Source organism: Argopecten irradians, chromosome 15, assembly GCF_041381155.1.
Source record: "Argopecten irradians isolate NY chromosome 15, Ai_NY, whole genome shotgun sequence".
NCBI lineage: Eukaryota > Metazoa > Mollusca > Bivalvia > Pectinida > Pectinidae > Argopecten > Argopecten irradians.
Window position 1 is genome coordinate 7,869,611 of NC_091148.1, and position 23,371 is coordinate 7,892,981.

General features: G+C 34.6%; 2 protein-coding genes across 2 annotated transcripts; both read right to left on the reverse strand.

Annotated features, from left to right (window-relative positions):
• Positions 1-3,135: 3,135 nt before the first annotated feature.
• On the reverse strand, positions 3,136-7,155 carry LOC138309435 (uncharacterized). Its single transcript, XM_069250630.1, has 3 exons — positions 6,595-7,155; positions 4,056-4,134; positions 3,136-3,652 (listed from the first exon to the last, which is right to left on the reverse strand). Exons 1-3 carry the CDS (start codon positions 6,701-6,703, stop codon positions 3,220-3,222), a joined length of 621 nt encoding a protein of 206 aa, XP_069106731.1. The 5' UTR covers positions 6,704-7,155; the 3' UTR covers positions 3,136-3,219.
• Positions 7,156-7,178: 23 nt separating this feature from the next.
• Positions 7,179-14,830, reverse strand: LOC138309687 (uncharacterized). The gene is made up of 7 exons (XM_069250907.1): positions 14,694-14,830; positions 13,752-14,012; positions 13,374-13,452; positions 12,936-13,048; positions 11,521-11,808; positions 8,938-9,069; positions 7,179-8,128 (listed from the first exon to the last, which is right to left on the reverse strand). The coding sequence occupies exons 1-7, from the start codon at positions 14,746-14,748 to the stop codon at positions 7,179-7,181; spliced, it is 1,878 nt and encodes a 625-aa protein (XP_069107008.1). The 5' UTR covers positions 14,749-14,830.
• Positions 14,831-23,371: the final 8,541 nt, after the last annotated feature.

Sequence of the window (23,371 nt, forward strand, 5' to 3'; positions counted from 1 at the left end):
GGCGTTCGGTCTGTTGACATTACTATGTAAACTTTGTACGCGATGTTAAGCAGTCTATTTAACCACCTTCAGCGAACCTTAGAATTTTATCACTGATAGAAAAGTCACCACTATTTTCTTATTGAAAAACAGACACGGGTATTTAAAAAACTCTGTTGGTCGAGACCGTCTATGCTTATTGTGAACACACAAACGCCATCTTGCACTATCGTTAACCCATTAATCAACGAAATGTCGAGTTTTTTTTTCAAACGAGTAAAATATAAGCTTGTCACAATAATAATATACGCTACTTTGAGTATATTTGCATGTGGAATTTTATCACAGTTTAAATGGAACAAAAAAAACCTGAACGCTTTACCGACGAACCTTGACATGCTAAATTCATTACGACTAGATTATGTGCCACAACATTTTAAAGTACAGTATGTGTATATCATATCATAGTGCCAAGTCATGCATGCTTTCACATTTCACATTAAATATTAACTCATTTTCGGCAATTCTGAGCAATCAATTAAAGATGTATTTAGGCCAGACTTCATCTTACCGTACAGCTGAACTCATTTCCGACACAATCGAACGATTAATTAAATACGTAATGAGGTCATGTTTCCACAAAATCGTACTAATGTATCTACACTGTATGATCATAATTCAATAATTAATTTGCCTTCAGTAAGGTGTTTCGCATGAAAATTAATGTTTAGTTTCAGTTATGAATTAAAGATAACATTTGACACACAAAACATTAATAATCTGAAATATACATGTTTTTGTTACCATTATAAAGAAGGCGGATACGAAGAAAAAACACCGACCCATGATGTTTTTTTTTTCTCGGGTTTGACCGTAAACAACATTTAACATAGTCCAAAAGTATTTGATTTAGCATGACAACAACATAACTATGTAAAGATGGACCGAAAACAACAATGTTCATTTAAAATTTAAGTATCTTTCTGGTGGTTCTATCAGAAAAATATATAGAGAGAGATTGGCAACTTCGCCATTTTTACGATAGGCAGATGTACGTCCCTAGGGGCTTTTAGATAAACTCTTAAATAGTAATATACAGCAGAATAACTTTGATATGTTATAAAAGTTAAGTAATTTTCAGATAGTTTGAGTACTATTTTGGAAAGAAAAAATAATATTTTAACTTATATGTTAATAAAACAAAATGCACTTCCGGTTTTGAATGCCTGATTTTTGAAAAACCAGGTAAAATTGCTCATTTTCATATTTTCAAAAATCATATTAAATAATATCAATTGGGAAAACTGATCACATCAAACCACGATATAATGTTTAAACTTTGTGTTGATGCAAAAGAATCATGTTTAAAAGAATACACTTAAATGTAGTTAGCCAAGGGAAAATGCCTATAAACTGGAGGTCCCTCTGCCTGTCAACATAGACAAAGAAGGAGTTTCCAATCTCTATGTATATATGTTTCTGGTTCTATCAAAGATTAAAGTTGAGTAGTTTATCGATGTTTGGAAAGGACCGCTCATTCCATATATCGATATTCTACTCGACTTAATCATTCGACAGAGCCACCAAAAAGATACTTAAATTCAAAATTAACATTGGGGTGGGTTTTTTTTCAATCCATCTTTGCATAGTAAATCCTTAATTATCAACGATATACTATGTCGGAAGAGATTATGCTTATACGAACTGTCTGTCTTATTTTGAAATTATAATTTTATATGTTTACATTCGATAACCCTATTTATTCCACTGGCGCAGTGCATGTATGATATTGTCAGTCGGAGCGTGTGTACACAAAGTTAGATAACAAGAGTCCCTCTTATTTAATTAAATAGTTTGATCAAACTAACATGTAAACCCGTTATTATTTGGCACTCAATGAGACCATGAAGATTAACATATTAATCATAGTGATAGTTCAAGCAGCGTTATGACACATTCGCTAAAAGGTTTAGTATAATTGTTCAATCTGATGTCGCGGCGGGTTGTGACTTGTCTTCTGATGCTATTACAAATAGCTTTATTTATAACGCCCCGATTTATTGGATTAGACCGATTATAAATGCAGGATAAATCAATCTGGATAATGTTTATTGATACAATGCGACTCAATGGAATAGGCCAAGAGTCTACATCAGATTTAGATACAATTATAGTGCTAATTACTTCTTCTCATAAGTCTTGATGTATTTCTAAGTATATCAAAACAAATTATTTATAACGATTTCCAATGTTTGTATTTTTATGAGTATTAAAATATTTTTGATACTAACTTGCAGAAGTTTTATTTTTTCGAGATATGTCAGGACTTCACATTATAATTTTCGAGAGATGAATTACAATATAAGATACATTTTGCTTTCCACCAATGAAATAAGGGAGGTAACTCTTACGTATGTCATAGCTTTAAATTCTGACTTTATTGCTAGACCATTGTTCCTTTTTATTATGGGAGTTTTTTTCAATAACGCAATATAGAAAATGTACAATATGATTTAATTGCTCAGTAAAGCAAATTTTGCCATATAACCATGACGCCCTCGATATTCCATATATTTAGTCGCATAAACCCTTGATGGGGCCGCGCATAAACCATAAATGGGGCCGCGGTGGCCGAGTGTGGTTAAGATGTCCCGACATATTACCACAAGCCCTCCACCTCTGGGAAGCGGGTTCGAATCCCATGTGGGGGCAGTTGCCAGGTACTGACCGTTGGCCGGTGGTTTTTTCTCCGGGTACTCCGGCTTTCCTCCACCAACAAACCTGGCACGTCCTTACATGACCCTGGCTGTTAATAGGACGTAAAAAATAAACAAACCAAAACAAAAAAAACCTTGGAATAATTTGGTCCTATAATGTACATCAAAAGAAACGAACGACGAAACCTTTTTGTGGATTTGAAGTAGGGCGTCAGTGGCTCTGTGACTTTCAACGTAAGTTTCTGGCTGGCTGCGACTGGTCTTATTTTCTCCTTAACTGGCTGTATTTTGGTTATGACACATTCCGTATCTGGATATGACGACAGTGATAGTAACCCCTGGGGTATCGAGGAGGCCATGACGCTAATATTGCAGTAATACACTTATGTAAGTAGCGGCCTTATGGGAAATGGTGGGTAAAAACACGAAACAGTGAAACTAAAAATCTGGAATTTTATTCTGTAAACAAGTAAAGGAAAAACAATAATAGTAATTAAAATAATATTATGATAATTATGTTATATCAGCTGTAATCTTCCGGGGGAGTTATTTCTCCACAAGTTTCAAAGCCAAAGGGTCTATTCACATCCCTGTTGAACAGACTTTTAGGAGCATCTGTGCTGTCCAAATTCGCCCCGTCGTAGTGGGGTAGTGGAACGGGTCCTGACGAATATTTATAAGTGTGTACTTCAACATCACTCAAATCGCAGTCGTACATTGGATTAAACTTTGTCGTTGGCCCATGTATTCCTGATAGGTTACAATCATCGTATGGTAAAGATGGCCAATGTTGCCCGATCTTAGGTTTAGAGAATGTGTGTTCTACGTCATCGGAAAAGTTGTGCCTCGTTTCCGTGATCCATTCTGATGTCACTGGTTCGTTATCTGATGTCATCTGAAGGTAGTCTTCGTCATATGATTCTAGCGAGACAGTTTCATTTTTAGCCATTCGCTTCCTAGAATCAAAAATGAAAAGCAAACACGTGAAAGAAAACAAACTTACAAATACTGTCAAACCTGTCTATAAAGATCTACCGAGGGACAGGTGAAAATGATCGGTATAGCCAGGTGATTTTATAGACAGGAAGCGCTTCGGATTTTCGTTAAAAACAGCACAAGTTGTGTTGAAATTAATCATTTGGGACCACGAAAATTGGTCTTATGAAACAGGTATACAGAGGTAGGTTTTACTGTAATTCCAATATTGAATCAAAACAATTGGACACTTGGAAATATGTCTGTATGTGTGTCATTGAAAAAGGACACTATTTCCAGATTTTTTAAAAATTCATATGCATAATCAGTACATCAAAATGGTCTCTTGTCTTAAAAAACCACATCACGTCTCGAGCTCCTTACCTGATGAAACAGCCTGTAACTACGAGGATGATTATAACACAGGATACAGCTATTCCCAGGTACATCAGAATATCTGTATCTGTAACAAACATTATACTGTTGTAGCATTTGTCCATCGAGTTCTTGAAGGCATGGCAAAATTCGGTTATGACGAACCACTAACAACTAACGAAACAATTATAACTCGTTATGAATATACAATATGTGCAGTAAAATACGTTATAAATAACATATAATGAATTCATGGTTATTTCGTAGTGATATTTATTCCCAGTCAAGGTTCCTTTATTGTTACAATGTGTGCATCCTCGAAATTCCAGGGGTTCCGATCACTTACGATCACTTCACCTCTGGACTATATCACAGTGAAATTGAAGGCAGCTCAGCGGAAAACATTTGACTAATCACAGACTAGCAAATATTTCCTTTGAAGACTACAGAGAGAGCGACGCCTTACATGAAAGCCACAGTCAACCACAGTGTACGGTTATACGGCTCTTTTGATGTACATCAATTGACTAAATTACATCTTCTATTCTGTTGTCTCCAGTTTTACTATGAGATAGTCCAGGGGTGTAGAGATCGTAAGTGAACCCCTGGAATATCGAGGATGTAATATGTGTATCAGGAACTGTGTTTATAACGAATACGCCGATTCCGGGATACAAGGAACTCTTCTGGGTAGGAGGTAGAAAACGTTGATTTAGTCATGTGACCACGAGCAATACGCCGATTCCGGGATACAAGGAACTCTTCTGGGTAGGAGGTAGAAAACATTGATTTGGTCATGTGACCGCGAAAAATTTAGGGCACATTTTTTCCGTCATGGCGGTGACACTTATAGGCAGAGAATACCAATGTCCGGGTAAAGGTCATAGTCGGTAATACTTGCTCGATAACGGAATTAAGATAAACTGTTATGTTTTGTGTTTCTTATTTGTTATTGATTTTTGGGAAAATGCACCCAGGTAAGTTATAAAATATATGTGAGTGAGACGTCAGCTACCGTTTCCAACTGCTAGGCGACAACTCCATTTGATGCCGTAATTTACATGTCATTTCCTTATTAAGTGTCCAAATTCAATTTTTGTGCATATTTAGATTAAATTTAATACAATTTGTTCTGATAATTAATGTTTAATATTCTGTCATGATATATAAATTTCCACCGTGTACAATTATTACATATGCCGCCATTTTGTTTCAAATGTACCCTATATTAAGTCACGTGGTGATGAAAGTCATATGACTAGACTGACTGAATGTTGTATCCCGGAATCGGCGTATTGAATTCTTTTGTTCTTGTTAGTTCGTTAAAACGAATTTGTTGTGAGTGTGTTCGTTTTAAACGTGTTTTACTTACTAGTAGAGAGCAACCAACTAAATGCTTTTCCATAGACCACAGTGTTAACGTTATGGCATCTACTTCTAATACAATTGAATTCTGATGAGCCACCATGTTCTATACTTAAAGTATATGCTCTCATATAACAATAGATAGAAAAAAGAGGGGGTCCTTCTGCTCAAACTCTCACCAGGGTAGCCATTTTTAAATAGGGTGCATTCGACACTGAAAAATCATGAAATTCTAATGTTTTTACCTATTAATTATCAATATTGATATTCTTACCTTAAATTTCAATCTGAATTTCCAAATTCATATCATGGTTATCTAGGAATAATTACCTGTCAGAAAACAGTTTTACTTTAGAAATTCATAATTAACCAGCCAATCAGCGGCCGGGTCAGAATTCTATCCTGGGCTCAATCTTGTATACACAGGGGCCATTTCGAAGGTCTTTTTTCATTTAATTGGTTGTTCCCTAGTATCACACTGGTATATAGTGTCAAGGTGGAGAGAATACTTATCAGTGAGCAGTTTGCAACAACATCTGTATTTCTGTATGATTACCACACGAATTTAAGTAAATAAACTTCTGGTCGAAAATGCTACTATGCACGTTTCCATACAAAACATACAATGTACATGTATTTGAAAATATATGTTTACAAATACATATACGATGGAAAAAATGGGTACACGGAAAGGACTTGGTCCGATTTCTCGAAACAAAACGCGAAGATTCAAGTAAACACTGCAGCCAAGACAGATTTTGAGATAACAATGATTGGTTCCGAGATCACTCTTAGATGTACCTAGAGATGGCACAGAGCATAGTACAGTGGCATCTTCTTTGTTCAATGTCAAAACGTATCCACACAAATCTCCATTATCTCTATCTTTGATCACTCATTTGTGCATATTCAATAATATCTACTCTAATATATTTTATTTTCACAAGTCCAATATGTCTATATAGACCATACAAGAGAGATTGACATTGTCTTTATGGCAAAATGGCAAAATTATCATTATACATGGGATGAATGGGATGTTGTAATTGGCAATTTGGGATATTGGAGTAGTGGTCTTATTGAGCAAATAACTTTTATACAGAGGTAGTTTCTATGACAGGTTTTAATGCAAAATGTTTGCATGAATTCATATTTATCTTTATCGGTTATTAAATTTCCTTACCTATTTGTATGCTCTTGTCTGTATCTCCTGCTAGGAACACATTTGGTGGGGTAGACTGGGGATCCGTCGAAGATGCTATATCATTTCTGGAGTTTGTAGTTGTTGACATGAGATGTACTAAAGGATTTGTAACTTTTATTGGTTTGAAGGATGTTTTATTATGACTATTTGGTGACGTTTCAAAAACTGTGGTATTGTTTTGAATTTTAACTCTTGTTGGAGTTGTTGTTGGTAAAGTTGTGGGACTTAATCCGGATGGGGATATGTGAGTTGTTTGTGATAGAGTTGTAAATGTTGATATTGGAGTTGTAGTGGTCGCAGTTTTTGGTTTTATTGGTATACCAACTGCTGTGGGTGAGGTTGTAGGGTTTGAAATGTGTGTACCTATTTGGAATTTTGATCGTGTTGTTGGTGCGGTTGTCGTAAATATGGTTGTCTGTTTTATTGTTTGTTGGTGTAGTTGTTGGGGTTGTAGTAGGTGTAGTAGCTGTTGGAGTTGTTGTTGGTTTATTGGTTGGGGTTGTTGTGGTGTTTTTGATGTAGGTGTAGTTGTTAGAGATGTTGTAGTGTGTTGTTGGATTTGTTTATTGTAGTTGTTTGAGTTGTTGTAGTGTTGTTGTTGTTGTTTTAGTAGGGTGTTGTTTGAGTTGTTGTAGGTTTTGTTGTGTAGTTGTTTTGTGGGCGTAGTTGATGGAGTTGTTGTAAGTGTAGTTGTTGATGGAGTTGTTGTAGGTGTAGTTGTTATGGGCGTAGTTGATGGAGTTGTTGTGGTTGTAGTTGTTGTGAGCATGGTTGATGGAGTTGTTGTAGGTGTAGTTGATGGAGTTGTTGTAGGTGTAGTTGTTGGAGTTGTTGGAGGTATAGTTGCTGGAGTTGTTGTGAATGCAGTTGTTGTGGGTGCAGTTGTTCTGGGCGTAGTTGATGGAGTTGTTGTAGTAGTTGTTGGGAGTAGTTGATAGTTGTGTGTAGTTGTTGTGGGATGTAGTTGATGGAGTTGTTGTAAGTGTAGTTGTTGATGGAGTTGTTGTGGGTGTAGTTTGTTGTGGCGTAGTTGATGGAGTTGTTGTAGGTGTAGTTGTTGTGGGCGTAGTTGATGGAGTTGTTGTAGGTGTAGTTGTTGTGGGCGTAGTTGATGGAGTTGTTGTAGGTGTAGTTGTTGTGGGCGTAGTTGATGGAGTTGTTGTAGGTGTAGTTGTTGATGGAGTTGTTGTAGGTGTAGTTGTTGTGGGCGTAGTTGATGGAGTTGTTGTAGGTGTAGTTGTTGTGGGCGTAGTTGATGGAGTTGTTGTAGGTGTAGTTGTTGATGGAGTTGTTGTAGGTGTAGTTGTTGTGGGCGTAGTTGATGGAGTTGTTGTAGGTGTAGTTGTTGTGGGCGTAGTTGATGGAGTTGTTGTAGGTGTAGTTGTTGTGGACGTAGTTGATGGAGTTGCTGTAGGTGTAGTTGTGGGAGTTGCTTTAGTTGTAGTTGTTCGAGTTGTTGTAGTTGTTGGAATTGTTGTAGGTGTCGTTGGTGTTGTCGTCGTTGGTTGGTAAGCTAAACAAGTGAAGTGGAATTTTGTAAATATACAAATATCTTAAAACAAGAGTATTGTTTGACATTGTGACATTTTCGAGGGAGGGCAATGTCGCACATTACTGTTTGAAATGTTTCAGCAGAGTTTTATCTTCGTGAATTATATACATAGTCATTCATATACATATATATATACTATAATGTGTAAAATCATAATTTTGATTAATTTCGCGAATTCGGATGGATACGAAATTAAAATCTCCACTATTATTAGCAACAATGCGTAAGTTTAAGTATACCATAAGTATACTATAGTATCACTAGTTCTTCATATCAACAACAGTTTGAGAAAACAATTAATTGATTAGCTAAAAAAAAACTCGCTTCATCTCCTTCCTCAAACTGAAGTGTTTTGTTGATAAATGAAGAATTTGGCCGCCGTGAATTGCTCATGCAATTGACACTTGATTGAATAGTGTTCAACTTCTACTAGTGAATTCTGTAGCTCCGCATTAATACGTAGAAGCACATGCATGTTAGCTGTAAACCATTCAATACCTAAAAACCTCTTCTTCTGCCTCTAATGAAATGTCGTGAATTTCAGCGGACCTTTCAGACACGAGTTGATTAATTTGAAAATAATCGTAAAAGAGTTATTGTCAGAGGTTACTTGCCCAATGCACATGTACGGGGGTTTATCCTGGAACTCTGGTTGTACGACCGCGTCTGGCGCTTACATCTGGACCAATGAAAGTGATTTGTGTAAATTGCATAACGTTTTCGTCGCAATCGATCTTAAACAAATTAAGTTTATAGTTTAAAAGACTTACCATACTCGCAAATAAAAACGTGCTGTTCACTACATGCTTTATCTATCCAACCCCAAACGTTAGGATCAATCGCACCACATGCATTTGGTGTAGTCTTGAAAGGATTTTGATCTTCTTGTGCAAATGGTTCACCTAGAATGAACAAAATACTTTACATACCAATGAGAGGAAAGCACTACATTAAACAATGCAGGCAACTGACGACGTTTAAATGATTACTCTATAATATTAATGAGAACGATTAGCTCTTTTAATACTTGACTCTGCATTAATATATAGTATATTTGAATGTGTTCATAAAACATGTGAATGTCGTTAAGCCTAGACTTATTACTAGGTCTGCAACAGCAACAGTAGCACTGTTTCATAGTAACGTTATATGGTTTTACTTAGGTTCTTAGGTTTTACTATTTTCTTACATTGCAATAGTGTTCTTGGATTTCCTGCCTACTTGATTTAAATGGAGTGTCCGAAAACAAAAAAAATCATAATTTGTTCATTATGTTGTTCGGAAACAGTTTAATCATTGAAACATCTTGAAATAATTGTATACTGTAAGTCGATTCGCTGATAGATAATTGTTTAGCCATACAAATGCAATGAACAAATCTGCTTAAAGATGCTCTACCGCTGACTAATGGTATTGTTTCTCTATTTAAAAACAGGAGCAGACGAATTAGTATTTGTCTTCAGTTAAAAAAGTTACTTACTTTACACCATAACCACCATTGAAATGTTTGAGCTTTTTAAGAGACAATTCAGACTAAGATTACATTAAAATTTGCACATAGGTATATATCGGAAATAGATTTCGATTAGTTGGATTTACTGTGATATGCCAGAAAAGCCCACTGTAGTGAAATGTATGTACAATGTTCAAACTCGCTTACTGTCCGTCATTGCATATATTGGTCGATGTCTTGTATGCCGAACCCTGGCCCTTGCCAGTGTAGTAAAGATTTTTTTGTCTAGAACTACTCAAAAACGCTCTTACAGTAGTGTGTTCACCTTATTAGATCCATGTTTTTGTCTGAAAATAATTTCATGCACTCCTCAGTAGCTATGTATTGCAATCGTTTAACGTGCGCTTGACTTTTGCTCGGGTATGGGTAAAGCGTACATGTTGTACCTGCTTAATCGTATTGATCAACGATTTGGAATTTCAACGGTATCAATTAAAATACTTAAATCAAAGTCGTGAAATTTGTCAACATTTCTTGTTATATGTTTTATAAGAATATAGAACAATGTATTTATGTCATATTTTGCTTCGTGGTTATGTAACAGAATTTTACTTCAAGATAAAAATATCGAAAAAAATCCATGGCACTATGTCCTGTATGGAATATAGTGCTGATTGCTTATGTACTTAAAGCAAAATAAACTATTTCACATTATTTTTTGTGTTACTTAGACATATATGTATACACGATTAAACACCAATTATTGTTAAAAAAATGGATATCGTTTATATTCTGTCAGCGGTGGGGCATCTTTAAAGAGAAACAAATGGAAAATTAATCTTTACTATTTGAAAAAAATGCACGATTTGTAGTTGTTATTGTCCACATAAATTTTAATCGATTATTAAGTTCCATAACTTATTAACCCCTGAAGACCTATATGGACTGTTCTTCCTCAAGACATGGGAGAGTCCATTATAAAATTCAGGGGTATCACAGAGAAAATGTCAGGATATAGGCACACGCTAACTAACGTGACACTGAGAAATGAGTAGTTCGGTCAAAGTTCACCGTATCAGCCAATCAGAATGCGTACAGAGTTGATACCACTTGTGGTATGAACAAATTGTTAATCAACAGCTGTAGTGTTTATTCAATGTCCTGAGTGTTGATGTTGCCTATTGTGGTAGAAACAAATTTAATCACGTTAATGATGAAATATTAGACAGGTGAAATCCAAAATGATGTTATGTTTCTTTCCATTAGGCAATTATGCGTATTGATCATGACGTCAAACTTACCAAGTAATAATAGTAGTATCATTATATGGTTGTTATGCCTATTGCACGACTGCGACTGTATGATATGGCAGAACAAGTTATGTAATATCACAGCATAAATCTGATTAAAATGCATATCCTAATTTCCACAGCGTTCCAGAATATACGACATCATTCGACAAGGGGTCAAAATGGCGCGAAATTACGTCACAATAGAGACGTCGACGTTGCATTTTGATTTAGAAAGAGTAATCCATTTGAAAATCAAAATAATCGTACATTTAAACGTACTTTATGTTATCAAGTGTTAATTGTGTTTGCAAACAAAATTTCTTCCATATCCCTATGAAGTTAAAAAACGTGACATCAATACTTAAATATCATTTTGATCTTTGAATTTACAGTTAATAAAGTCAAGCGGAGAATAATGAAATATCTATACCGTATATCGGTTATTTTTGAGATATAAGAGAAAATAGAGAAAATTATTTTTCCAATCTATGATTCAACAGTTCTCAGTATGTCAGAAATCATAGCTATCAATGTACCGCGAAATCGCGAAAATATCACTCCCGCCCAAATCACCTGCTATACAGTACAGAGTTATGACAGCTTTTTACCTGAGAGCCACATCCAGTGTTTACCCTGAAAAGACGCGCCCAACCAGTAGTTTCCGTTTAAGTGTGGATTCTTTAAAAAACCCGCAATGGCGTGTTCTGTTGCCTCATCTTTGATAAAGGCTAAATGTCTACTACCATTGAGGTGTTGTTTAAGTCTTTGTAATTTACAGGCTTTATTTGCAAGGTTCCATGTTAAGGAATTTTGAGCAAAGAAGTAGCAACTTCCATTATGATCCAAGCAATGACGTTGATCCGACTGACATGCAGAAAATGGACACTCGTGGTTAACTGAAAATGGAAGATAAAAAAAAGAAAAGTGAAAACGGAATAACAAAGTGTATTATCATTGTTTTTAAATCTTACATGTACAGAGATTCACAAGATGTGATAAACTTCAATATCAATCATGCAACTGGTTAGAGTTATACTTTTATTGAAAAATTAAACAATGACTTAGAGATGCTCCACCGCTGACAAATGGTATTTTTTCTCTATCTAAAACAGGAGCAGAGGAATTAGTGTTTTTCTTCAGTTACAAAAATTACTCGTTTACACTATTACCAATTTACCATCGTTGAAAAGTTTGAGCTTATTATTTTATTTAAAGATAAAGTTATCAAAAATAATTAATTGCATCCCGAAAAAAAAATCCATGGCACTGTGCCCTATATGAAATAATGCACTGATTGCGCATGAACCAAAAGCCAAATCAATTATTTTACATAACTTTTAGACACATGTATACACGATTAGATATAGGTTCATGTTCAAATGACGGGTATCCTTTAAGTTGTCGACGGTGGAGCGTTTTTAAAGTTGTGCCATCGCTGACGAAAGGTATTTTTTCTGTATAAAAAAACCGGAGTAGATTAACTAAATTTCTTCATAAACAAAAGTTTTCTACTTTACACTATTATCACTATGGAAAAGTTTGAGCTTCTTATTTCAAATGTTATTCAAAATGTTGAATAACTTCATTGGTCAAAGTTCAAAGGGAGAATTCAAATTATCCATTTTATGATACCAGAAATTGCAATATAAAATAAACGTAATTTCTGTCTAAAAACGTGTCAAATGTTAAGACATAAATATATAACGTGACCTAGTTAAATATGCTCGATCGCTGACAAAGCATAAACTATATTACTCATGTGGACAATAATCAGTGTTTTGTTATGCAAATGCATATCTAATTGACACAAAAAATAATATCGAATATTTTTTTTGCTGTTGGCGCAAGTGCCATGGACTTTTTTCGGGACGATGTTATATATTAAAAAATGTAATGCCGACCTTCTTAGTGCATAAATATTAAGTTCTCTGATTATTGACTGACGACGACAAAACATTTTGCGAGGTTACTTAAAACAATGTTGAATACGTTCTATTCACGAATCACTTCAATGTGTACCAACCTAAGTTTGTTTGACAAACATAGAAGCTCGATATATTAAATCTGTCGGGTTTCACAATTTTCTCATTTCCAGACAGGGCTATCCAATTATATGATTGCGTGATGCTATATATACTGAAAAACAAATAAAATAACACCACTCTTTTAGAGACAAATTGTTGATTATGGAAGGTATATCGGGAAAGGGATGTTGATTTTCATGATTATATCAATGGAGCTATGAATCTATTTAGTTCAAATTTACACAAAAAAGCTAAACTTGAAAATCAAATAAAATGCCACCTGAAAACGACGTACTTTCGTCATGAAGAAAACTTCAGGTCAATTTCAGGTGTATTTCAGATAATATATACTGTTTTTCAAGTAAATCGGCATATGTCAGGTAAAACTGACCTGAATTTAATCTTCCAGAAGGCAGCTTCACTTATCACTGAATTACCTTAGGCCAATCCGCTTTGTAGTATCGGTTATGCGCGGTTCTCCCGGATGCCAATCAAAATATTTCAACACCTCGTTACCTGTGGTGATCAAGCATACTCAAGATATTGTTATTTAGTTATCAATTGTTCTCATGTCCAACATTTATTGTTATTCTTTTAGTAGCAGTATACTATTTAACATCAGATACGCATTAGTTTTAATACTATGATGTACCATTTACCATCAGATAGTTTCAATGCCAATACTAATTAAAAAGAATATCATTTAATATCAGAAGCATATTGATTTCAATGCTATGGCGCACCACTTAACATCATATACATATCGAAACTTTTATTATACTTTTCCATTTGCTTTATCTATATTGTGGTCTTACTTCCGTCCCAAGTCCATTTAGGTGCTCTATGAAGTCCAATCCAAAATGTCTGTTTGTCGGTGCCGTTATATACCTGGTTCATTATATTTTGCATGTCGTCAGACTTAGGTTTTGTGTTCACAGTTACCAAACTGCCATTGGATTTCACGCAGACACTGGAAGCCTTACTCCATGTAGTTGACTCGGATATAAACTCATAGAACAATGGCAAGGATTTTGAATATATCATAATCCTGTGTGCATCAGTAGAATGGAACAATGCTGTGGAAATGTAAATTAGGCACAATATAAAAAGATGATGAAGTTATGTGCAAAAGCATACAAGATCAAAATCATAATTTAAAAAAAAAAAATCTCAACTATGTTCTTATGTCTGGAGGTTTTCATGTGTACATGCAAATTGAAAAGTAATACAATGACCAAAAAACTGAAATGATATGGGAATGCTATTAAACGGCCTTGCCTTTTCAATTTTATGTCTTAGAAAATATATATTTTAGAAGTACACGAACAATATACATTCCTGTCGATTGTTCGGACCAGAAATATAAAACGGGTGTCAATAGCAATCAATCGATCGCTCCATTGGCTAACTAACAGAGTCTGTTTTGATACTATTTGTTGTCTGAGAAGCGTATGAAGACAATACTATCTGTGTTTAATTAAAACACCTCCCATGCCAGTATCTACACTGGGCTTTCTATAACAATCTATGAAATTAATTATGAATTCTCGGTATTGTATCGTGAGTTTTTGTCACCATGTTTAACACATTATGTATATTTCATCGCTTAGTTTTTGTTCTCTTTTCAAAACTGCAATTTTACACTAACAACAGCTTTTCATGAAAGGATTAAGATAGGTAATATATTGACAGTGATCATATTGACATATTAATATCTTATTGTCAATAAGCTATTTGGAATTTATAAAACATCTTACCTGCAGACAAAAACGTAATAAAGACAGTAAATTTCAACAACATATCCTCTCCCATCGTTCCAAAAGTGCAGAAACAAAAACTTCTTTGTTAAACGTTTGGTCTCCCACGATTTAGACTTCTATAACATTATCACTATTCACTGATATCAATGTTTACTGCTAAACACTGTCACTGATAACGTTTATACTCTGCTATATCATACAGACCACTATTATCTGTATCAGAAGGGTACTGATTATTCTAGATAACATCCGTAAATAATGGATGTTTGATTTTAAGGTTATTCACTATTTCTAATGTAGATTTCTGTTGTTACAGTACTATGCTGATATTACTAGATACAAAATGTGTATTGTGTTTCATATCTATGTATCACCTGATCATAGAATATTCAGATTAAAAAGTGAGTCCCAAAACTCGTGGTTAGTAACGTCACGCCATGGATACGGTCGTGTATTTGGCAGCTACGTATAGTCATGGAAACACAATACGACCTGCGTTATGAAAATTAACATTGAATATTTGAAATTAAATTGTTCAGAAGGTGAAAATACGTATAGTATTAACGTGAAGTTAATAACTTTTGCGACAAATTATCAATCTTTGTTTTACATTCACATTAAAAAAAAAGCAAAAGCCGTTTCGGAAAGGTATTGGGTTTTTAAAATATTAATGTTGAAGTGTCATTTTAATGATTATAATAAGATCAAATAATACTTTATAGTATATTGAAACTGATATGAAGTAAGACAATAATAATTATTTACATGTTATATGCTACTGGACGTAGGATAGGTATTCCGTTTAGCTTTTACGATATATTTCCTACTGATTATACGAACATGATAATATAGTGATAATAATTAAAGCGACTATCTAACTCACGCCACTGATAAAGTATGACCTAATTAAATATGACGTTAGGATTATCAGATAATAATTAAAGCGACTATCTATCTCACGCCACTGATAAAATATGACCTAATTAAATATGACGTTAGGATTATCAGATAATAATTAAAGCGACTATCTATCTCACGTCACTGATAAAATATGACCTAATTACCTAATGAAATATGACGTTAGGATTATCAGATAATAATTAAAGCGACTATCTATCTCACGTCACTGATAAAATATGACCTAATTAAATATGACGTTAGGATTATCAGATAATAATTAAAGCGGCCATCTATCTCACGTCACTGATAAAATATGACCTAATTAAATATGACGTTAGGATTATCAGATAATAATTAAAGCGATTTAAAGCGGCCATCTATCTCACGTCACTGATAAAATATGACCTAATTAAATATGACGTTAGGATTATCAGATAATAATTAAAGCGGCCATCTATCTCACGTCACTGATAAAATATGACCTAATTAAATATGACGTTAGGATTATCAGATAATAATAAAAAGCGATTTTGTAAAACTAATAACGCTTTATCTCTAGAGTATGGTATCAATATTTGATAACTTGTTGAATGTAGTGTATTTACAGAGAGAAAATTAACAAATTGTGTATGATTTTGTCCCTTAATCGTTATCCATCGTTTATTTGTCATGAGGATGCGTTCAAATAATGTTCCTTAAATATTGATTCCATTATTTTTTCTGTCGGTTACAACTTTTGTTTTAGTTATTTATTTATTTACATCATTGGTTATATTTTCTTTTCTCATTTCATCCATTATTGCAGTGGTTATATTTTCAATGCTCATTTCATCAATTATTGCAGAGGTTAGATTTTCTCTTCTCATTTCATTCATTGTTGCAGTGGTTATATTTTCAATTCTCATTTCATCCATAATTGCAGTGGTTATATTTTCAATGCTCATTTCATCCATTATTGCAGTGGTTATATTTTCAATTATCATTTCATCCATTATTGCAGTGGTTATATTTTCAATGCTCATTTCATCCATTATTGCAGTGGTTATATTTTCAATTATCATTTCATCCATTGTTGCATGGGTTATATTTTCTCTTCTCATTTCATCTATTGTTGCAGTGGTTATATTTCCAATTCTCATTTCATCCATTATTGAATTCTCATTTCATCCATTGTTGCAGTGGTTATATTTTCAATTCTCATTTCATCTATTGTTGCAGTGGTTATATTTCCAATTCTCATTTCATCCATTATTGCAGTGGTTATATTTTCAATGCTCATTTCATCCATTGTTGCATTGGTTATATTTTCTCTTCTCATTTCATCCATTATTGCAGTGGTTATATTTCATTTTACATTGTATATACATACTCAACATGTCTGTTCGTAATTTTGTTTTTGTTCGTAGTTTGCAGTAATCAGGCGTTTTTGCTTTCAATATTTTAAATTGTAATTTCAATTTCAAGATTTGTACCGTTTAGAACTTATTCATGGGAGTTTATTTTCGCGAAATAAACTTTGTAACCCTTAAAAACGACATTACCACTAAAGGCTTTGGTATGTAAAACAATGAGTTTTTTTTATAAATTTTGCGAGGATTTAAGTTTCGCGAATTTGAACGAATTCACGCATATTAGCAACTACACAATATGTTCCTTACGGTCGTAATACATTTGGAGTTCCTTTTCAACTATTTGGTCATGAAACATTTTCGCTCACTCTTGAAAATATACCTCATCTTTGTGTTTTTCTTGAAGTTGTTACTCGTTATCATTTCCAAGAATTTATTTTTGTATCATAATTCCTTCATGGACTCCCAATGTGTTATAATAATTTTATGTTTAACTTTGTAAGATGTTATAAGCGACACTCGCTCCGGTACGACATGAAACATTAAACATAAAATTGTCAACAATATTTGACATACTGCCAATTTATTTTCGCGTGCGATTAACTTTTGAGGATTTCCCGGGTGATAACAAATATCCAAGGAACTTTTTTAATACAAGTAAAATAGGTCTCCGATTGTCTAGATCACAAAATTAAATCTTCGCTAAAATGTCCTTAGGTATAAAAACGCGAAAATAAGTCTTCGCGAAAATAAGCTGGTTTACAGTATGTCAAATATTGTTTACAATTTTATGATTCACGTTTCATGTCGTACCGGAGCGAGTGTCGTATCAGTACTCTACGTGCATTTCTATTTAGCCAATACTAAGTACCGTTGACCTTCGTAAATTAAATTGATATACATTTATATACACACCAATGTTTCTTGCAGTGACATGTCAATCATTAGCCAAGTCCTTTGTTCCACTAATCTCCGACACTCGTCAACAACATGTCGCAAGGAGTCGGTCCCAGTATACGGGTGACCATTCGGGTTTTGAGTAGGTGTCAGCCGGTGTTTCAGCCTAAATTCAACCGGTTGATTGAATGGAAGACATTAGAACCCGACACTTTGGCGGTCTTTGGCAACAAAACCACTTGACACGTACTGTGGTTAAAAGCGTTGCTTGAAACAAACGATTTAAATTGACTTCAATTATTTATGGATTCCAACGCCAACTTCAGTACCTTGGAGATATTATAAGATAATCAATAGATTGGTATATATCTTTATATTTCCCATTTTTATTGAACAAAACTTTTACATGATTTTTCGTATTACCGGAACATGTTTACCGAGTACGGGTAATGTTTACATGTCCTCCCTCCTTTTGGACAATTGTACATGGCGTTTATGGCTTCGTTATCTCGAACACTTGTTGTATTTACTCGACCCATTTTATCGATAAATTTGTCCCTACCGGCTCCTTTTGGCTCTAAAGTGTAATTCCCGTTGTTACTAAACGCCTAAAAAACAAATTAAGAACAATTACAAAACTCAACAAATTAATTCATATATGAAAATTAACAAAAACATGATGTGTATCAGTATCAATAATCTTTCTGATAATAATTCTTATTTTAGAATTTCATTTCCAAACTACAGCAATCGATTTTCATTTGGTGCAATTTAATTTTAGTACATTTTGAACATTTTATCAACGATAAATTCAACAAAAAATATTAAATGTCAACGCCACAAGCAGAATACTTAATCCATTTAGCGCAATACTGTTTTAAATTTGTATTTGTATAAATATTAGGAATGGAAAAATGATATTCATATAAAAAGGAGGAAAACGTATTTTCACCTCGGATGAAAAAATAGTTTTTGTCATTAATAGTGAATAGTGAATTCTTAATATCAAAAACATTGGGCTACAATACCCTATATATTAACAAAACATCCTTTCATCTACATTCGAGTATGGTCTTTATGTTCAAGATAATAAATAGATAAATACCACACAACATAAAAAAAACCTTGTAACATGTAACATTTGAATTTTTTTTTTTATTATTTTTTTTTTTCGTTTTTTTTTTTTTTTTTTTTTTTTTTTTTTGTATTGTTTTTTATTTCTAACATTTTAGACCGAGAAAACAAAACAATATCACTTACATCTATTCAGACATATATGAACAACGCATTTATTATAGGATATGCATGTATTACTTAAAAAAACCTTTGGCAAATGAATAATACCTTTTTCGTCGTATGGTAAAGCATTTTTACTGAAATTAACCAGATTTTGCGCTGAAACTCGATTAATATGTAACGAAATTTTATTGATTAAACATCTAAAAACCATTAAAAATCACAGATTTCCAAAAACGTTATTAATTTGTTGATCATGTCAATGTTGCTATGGAAACAGTTGTACTGTTGCTATAGAGACCAACAAACTCACCTTAGAGCTGTATTGCATTATACTCATAAAATCGTACGGCAGTCCTCTGGAGTCCACCACATCAGTTCCATACTTGTTAAAGTTATGCCGATTCGTCTGGTTGACATTGTCTAGATTGATTTTAATGTATTTGTCTCTGTCCGGCCGTGACTGTTCGTGGTAGATTCCCAAGGCGTGCAACAACTCGTGTATGACGATCCTTTTCTGTTATAGGAAACAATTCTTTAAAAACATTTATTTACTGGTAATAAACTCAGTTTGTCGCATAGTTGTGATTTATAAACAAGCGCCAAATGGAATCGCCGCGAAATATTTCTTTTTTTTTATGACGAGAGAAGCTTAGTCTAAAAAGCGTCGTTTTTATTCCCTACTACTCCATCAGTTTTAGAGTTATTTTAATTTTGTTTTATAATATAAAGAAGTACCTGTTTTAGGAATCATCCAATTAGCCTCCCCTTCTCATTCCTCCCGTTCTTACCCCAACCTTCGCATTCCAACCCTTTTCACCCCACCCCTTTTTATCCCACCCTTTCTCATCCCACCCCTTCTCATCCTATCCTTTCTCAGACTGTCCCACTCTCACTGCCATCCCTTCTCATCCTCCCGCTTCTCAACGCCATCATTTCTCACCCCAATGCTTCTCAAATCTACCCAGTCACACTCAAACCCACCCCTTAAACCCCTTCCTACACCACCTCCACGCCCACCCCTCTCACTCACATTAACACATATCTCATCCCCACCCCACCCCATTCTACCCCTTCTCAACCCCGCACCCACACCCCCTCTATCACACTAACACAAACCATATCCCTACCCCCTCTCACCCCATCCCCACCCCTCGCATCCCCACCCCACCCCAACCTACCCTTCTCAACTCCGCACCCACACACCCTCTATCACACTAACACAAACCCTATCCCTACCCCCTCTCACCCCATCCCCACCCCCTCGCATCCCAACCCCACCCCATCCTTTCTTTCTCAACCCCGCACCCACACCCCCTCTTTCACACTAACACAAACCCTATCCCTACCCCCTCTCACCCCATCCCCACCCCCTCGCATCCCCACCCCACCCCCATGCCCTATATACTCACCCTCCTACATTTTGGATGGAGAAACAGGTCTTGTGAAAACGAACCATTCTGATTTCGAAGCCGTAATCCAACATATGAGGCACATCTTATAATTAAAACAAACCATTTTCATCAGTTCACATCAAGAAAATTAAACAAAAAAACTTAATAAATAAATTATTTTCAGTCATTAATCAGTTGCAAACATTTGGATCTCTTTTGAAATTGAAGAGTTTTGGTTTAGGCAATATTGAGTTTATCTGACCTTGATGATTTCATATATTGATATCGGGATTCGACCTCGGTCAATATTGGAATTTATTTGGTTAATCAACGGTTTATTGACCTCAACAGTACATACCCTGTTCCATTAACAAATCGAAGGTGGGGAATAAAATTACGACGAGCCTCATATTTACTGATCGGTCTAAAACAGATGCATGTTTTATTCGATAATTCTGTCATAGCATCAGCAATTTCTTGCTTGTCCTTTTTTGCTGGAAATAAAAACGAAGCCTTCAGATTTCTTAAGTTACCATTTGCATATTTTCTGCATATCATACATATTAAGTATTTTTATTTGTATTTGTATTGTATTTTTATGACACTCTTTTTCTTTCCAACAATTTTTTTTATATATATCATGGTAATTTTTCCCTATGTCAAGAGAATAAGTGTAGTAATTTTATGTTTGAGAAACCCTTTTATTTTATACGAGCGAATACTGTTAACGTTGGCATTTACGCGAGGTGTGATTTTCGCTAATTACACGAGGGCAATTTTACCCTCAAAATCAACACTGCACGTAATTTTGTTTGAATATAGAGAACAACCAACTAAATAATTTTGCATAGACCACAGTGTTAAAGTGTTAAACAAAAACATATGGCGTCTAAGACTCAGTATATTGTGAGCTGCGGCAAAATGTGTATTTTCATAAATCCAATTCAGTACTGTAGAGAACAACCAACTAAATAATTTTACATAGACCACAGTGTTAGAGTTTGTTAAAGTTTTGTAATGTATTATTAAATCAAAGGAATATTAGTTATATCAAGTTCTATAATTAAAGTCTAGGTTCTCATATAACACTAGATAGAAAAAAAAGTTTGGGTCCTTCAGCTCAAACTCCAACCAGGGTAGCCATGTTAAAATCAGGCAAATTCATAGCATGGTTATCTAGGAATAATTACCTGTCAGAAAACATTTTTACTTTTGAAATTCATAATTAGCCAGCCAATCAGCGGCCGGGTTAAAATTCTATCCTTGGCTTAATCTTGTATCCACAGGGGCCATTTCGAAGGTCTTTTTTCATTTAGTTGGTTGTTCCTTAAAAAATTGAAGTTACCAAAAGCCCGAAGTTATATCTATTGCGAAAATAACACTGTCATGAAATGTTTACTCTTGCAAATCGCGAAACTAAGCACTCCCGAAAATATCTACATTTTACATTATCAATTTGAGTTTTCCACGACACGAATGGTACACACCAACGACCCATCCAAATAAACACATAATATGTTTTTGCCACACTGGAATTTAGCGACCGTAGAACCAATGATTTCCCATAGACTACACAATGTAAGCGTTTGCCAGTGTCCAGGTTAATGAAGTCTGGTTATTCATCACTAATTTTAAAGGTCATCTCGCACAATTGTGAATACAAATTGTTAAAGAATTTCCATCTTGTTAAATTTTTAAATAGAGTGCCTTCTTGCGTGTTCTGTTGTATTTATTTTCATCGAAATTGTAAAAACAGTTTGATTAAAGATCCATAAAGTTTTATTAAATGTTTGTTTCCTTTTTGAACGTTTTCAAATATATGCGTGAAACGTCATAAGGTTTTGTGTATCTTGCATAAAATACGGGGGATAAATTCGTGAAACATAATTTAAAAATCGTGAGTCTCCCGACAAGTGCGTGAGAGTTGACAATCCCGATTTAGTATACATACAGAAGATGGCGGAGTCAACTCGTACTGGTACGACTCCGTTTGGCCAGTAGATAGTTTCCTCCTTCCGAGCTGCTCGACGACGTCGGATTCTCATCTGACTTCGACGCAACAAAACCCGTAAAACTGCTTGTCGGTTGAAAGGTGAACGACGGGAATGACCTCGGCTCGACTGGAAAGTTCGCATCCGTTGAAGAGCCCTATCGATTATTCTGTAACAATACCAAACAACTTATCAGATTGAACGTTAAATAGTACTTATTAATTATTATTGATTAATCATGTCTTTGATATAGATATCTAATTGAACAATTGCCCCCTTAAACACGCCCCAAAATATCTTCATTTAATATCAACCGTTGCTACGTCTGCCAAGCTAACACAAAGATGGCGGCTGTTTAAGTATTACATCCAGCCTAGAGTCGTCTCATCTAGTTTGTGACAATACAGCACAGCTGACTCGGATTTAACGTAAAATAGTACTTGATAACCAACATTGAATAACCATACATTATATATAATTATATATAAGGATTTCTAATTTTATTACATAAAAACAGCAAAAGCCTGAAATTTTTTCTTGACAGAACATTGTCTTCATGCATTTTCGTATCTGCCACAGAGGAACAAACTTCAATGTTTCAATTCCGGTGGCGAGGTGGGATTGGGGTGATGACAAAGTGATATGTTTACATGTTACTACCCCTAGCTCTGGTTTTCGAGTTCCTATTTCATGTGAGGAAGATGTCAGGTCGATGGTTTTACTCTGGGTACTCCAGATTCCCTCCATCTCATAAACCTGACGCATCCTTAATGGTAATGGTTGATAATGTGTCTATTGGTGTGTATACTTAATTAACGTACGTGGGAAACCCGTGATACCAAATATCACATTTTGAACGCTTCCTTTCTTAAAAAAAACCCTTTCATACCTGTTTTCTGTAAAAATGC

What these genes read in the sequence shown, in the direction of transcription:
- LOC138309435 (XM_069250630.1), bottom strand. Translation starts at nt 6,703, where the DNA reads ATGTCAACAACTACAAACTCCAGAAATGATATAGCATCTTCGACGGAT. An exon ending in AGACAAGAGCATACAAATAG is followed by an intron (nt 4,135 to 6,594) that starts GTAAGGAAATTT and finishes TGTTTGTTACAG; the next exon opens with ATACAGATATTCTGATGTAC. An exon ending in GTTACAGGCTGTTTCATCAG is followed by an intron (nt 3,653 to 4,055) that starts GTAAGGAGCTCG and finishes TTTTGATTCTAG; the next exon opens with GAAGCGAATGGCTAAAAATG.
- LOC138309687 (XM_069250907.1), bottom strand. Translation starts at nt 14,748, where the DNA reads ATGGGAGAGGATATGTTGTTGAAATTTACTGTCTTTATTACGTTTTTG. An exon ending in TATTACGTTTTTGTCTGCAG is followed by an intron (nt 14,013 to 14,693) that starts GTAAGATGTTTT and finishes ACATTTCCACAG; the next exon opens with CATTGTTCCATTCTACTGAT. An exon ending in TAAATGGACTTGGGACGGAA is followed by an intron (nt 13,453 to 13,751) that starts GTAAGACCACAA and finishes TGATCACCACAG; the next exon opens with GTAACGAGGTGTTGAAATAT.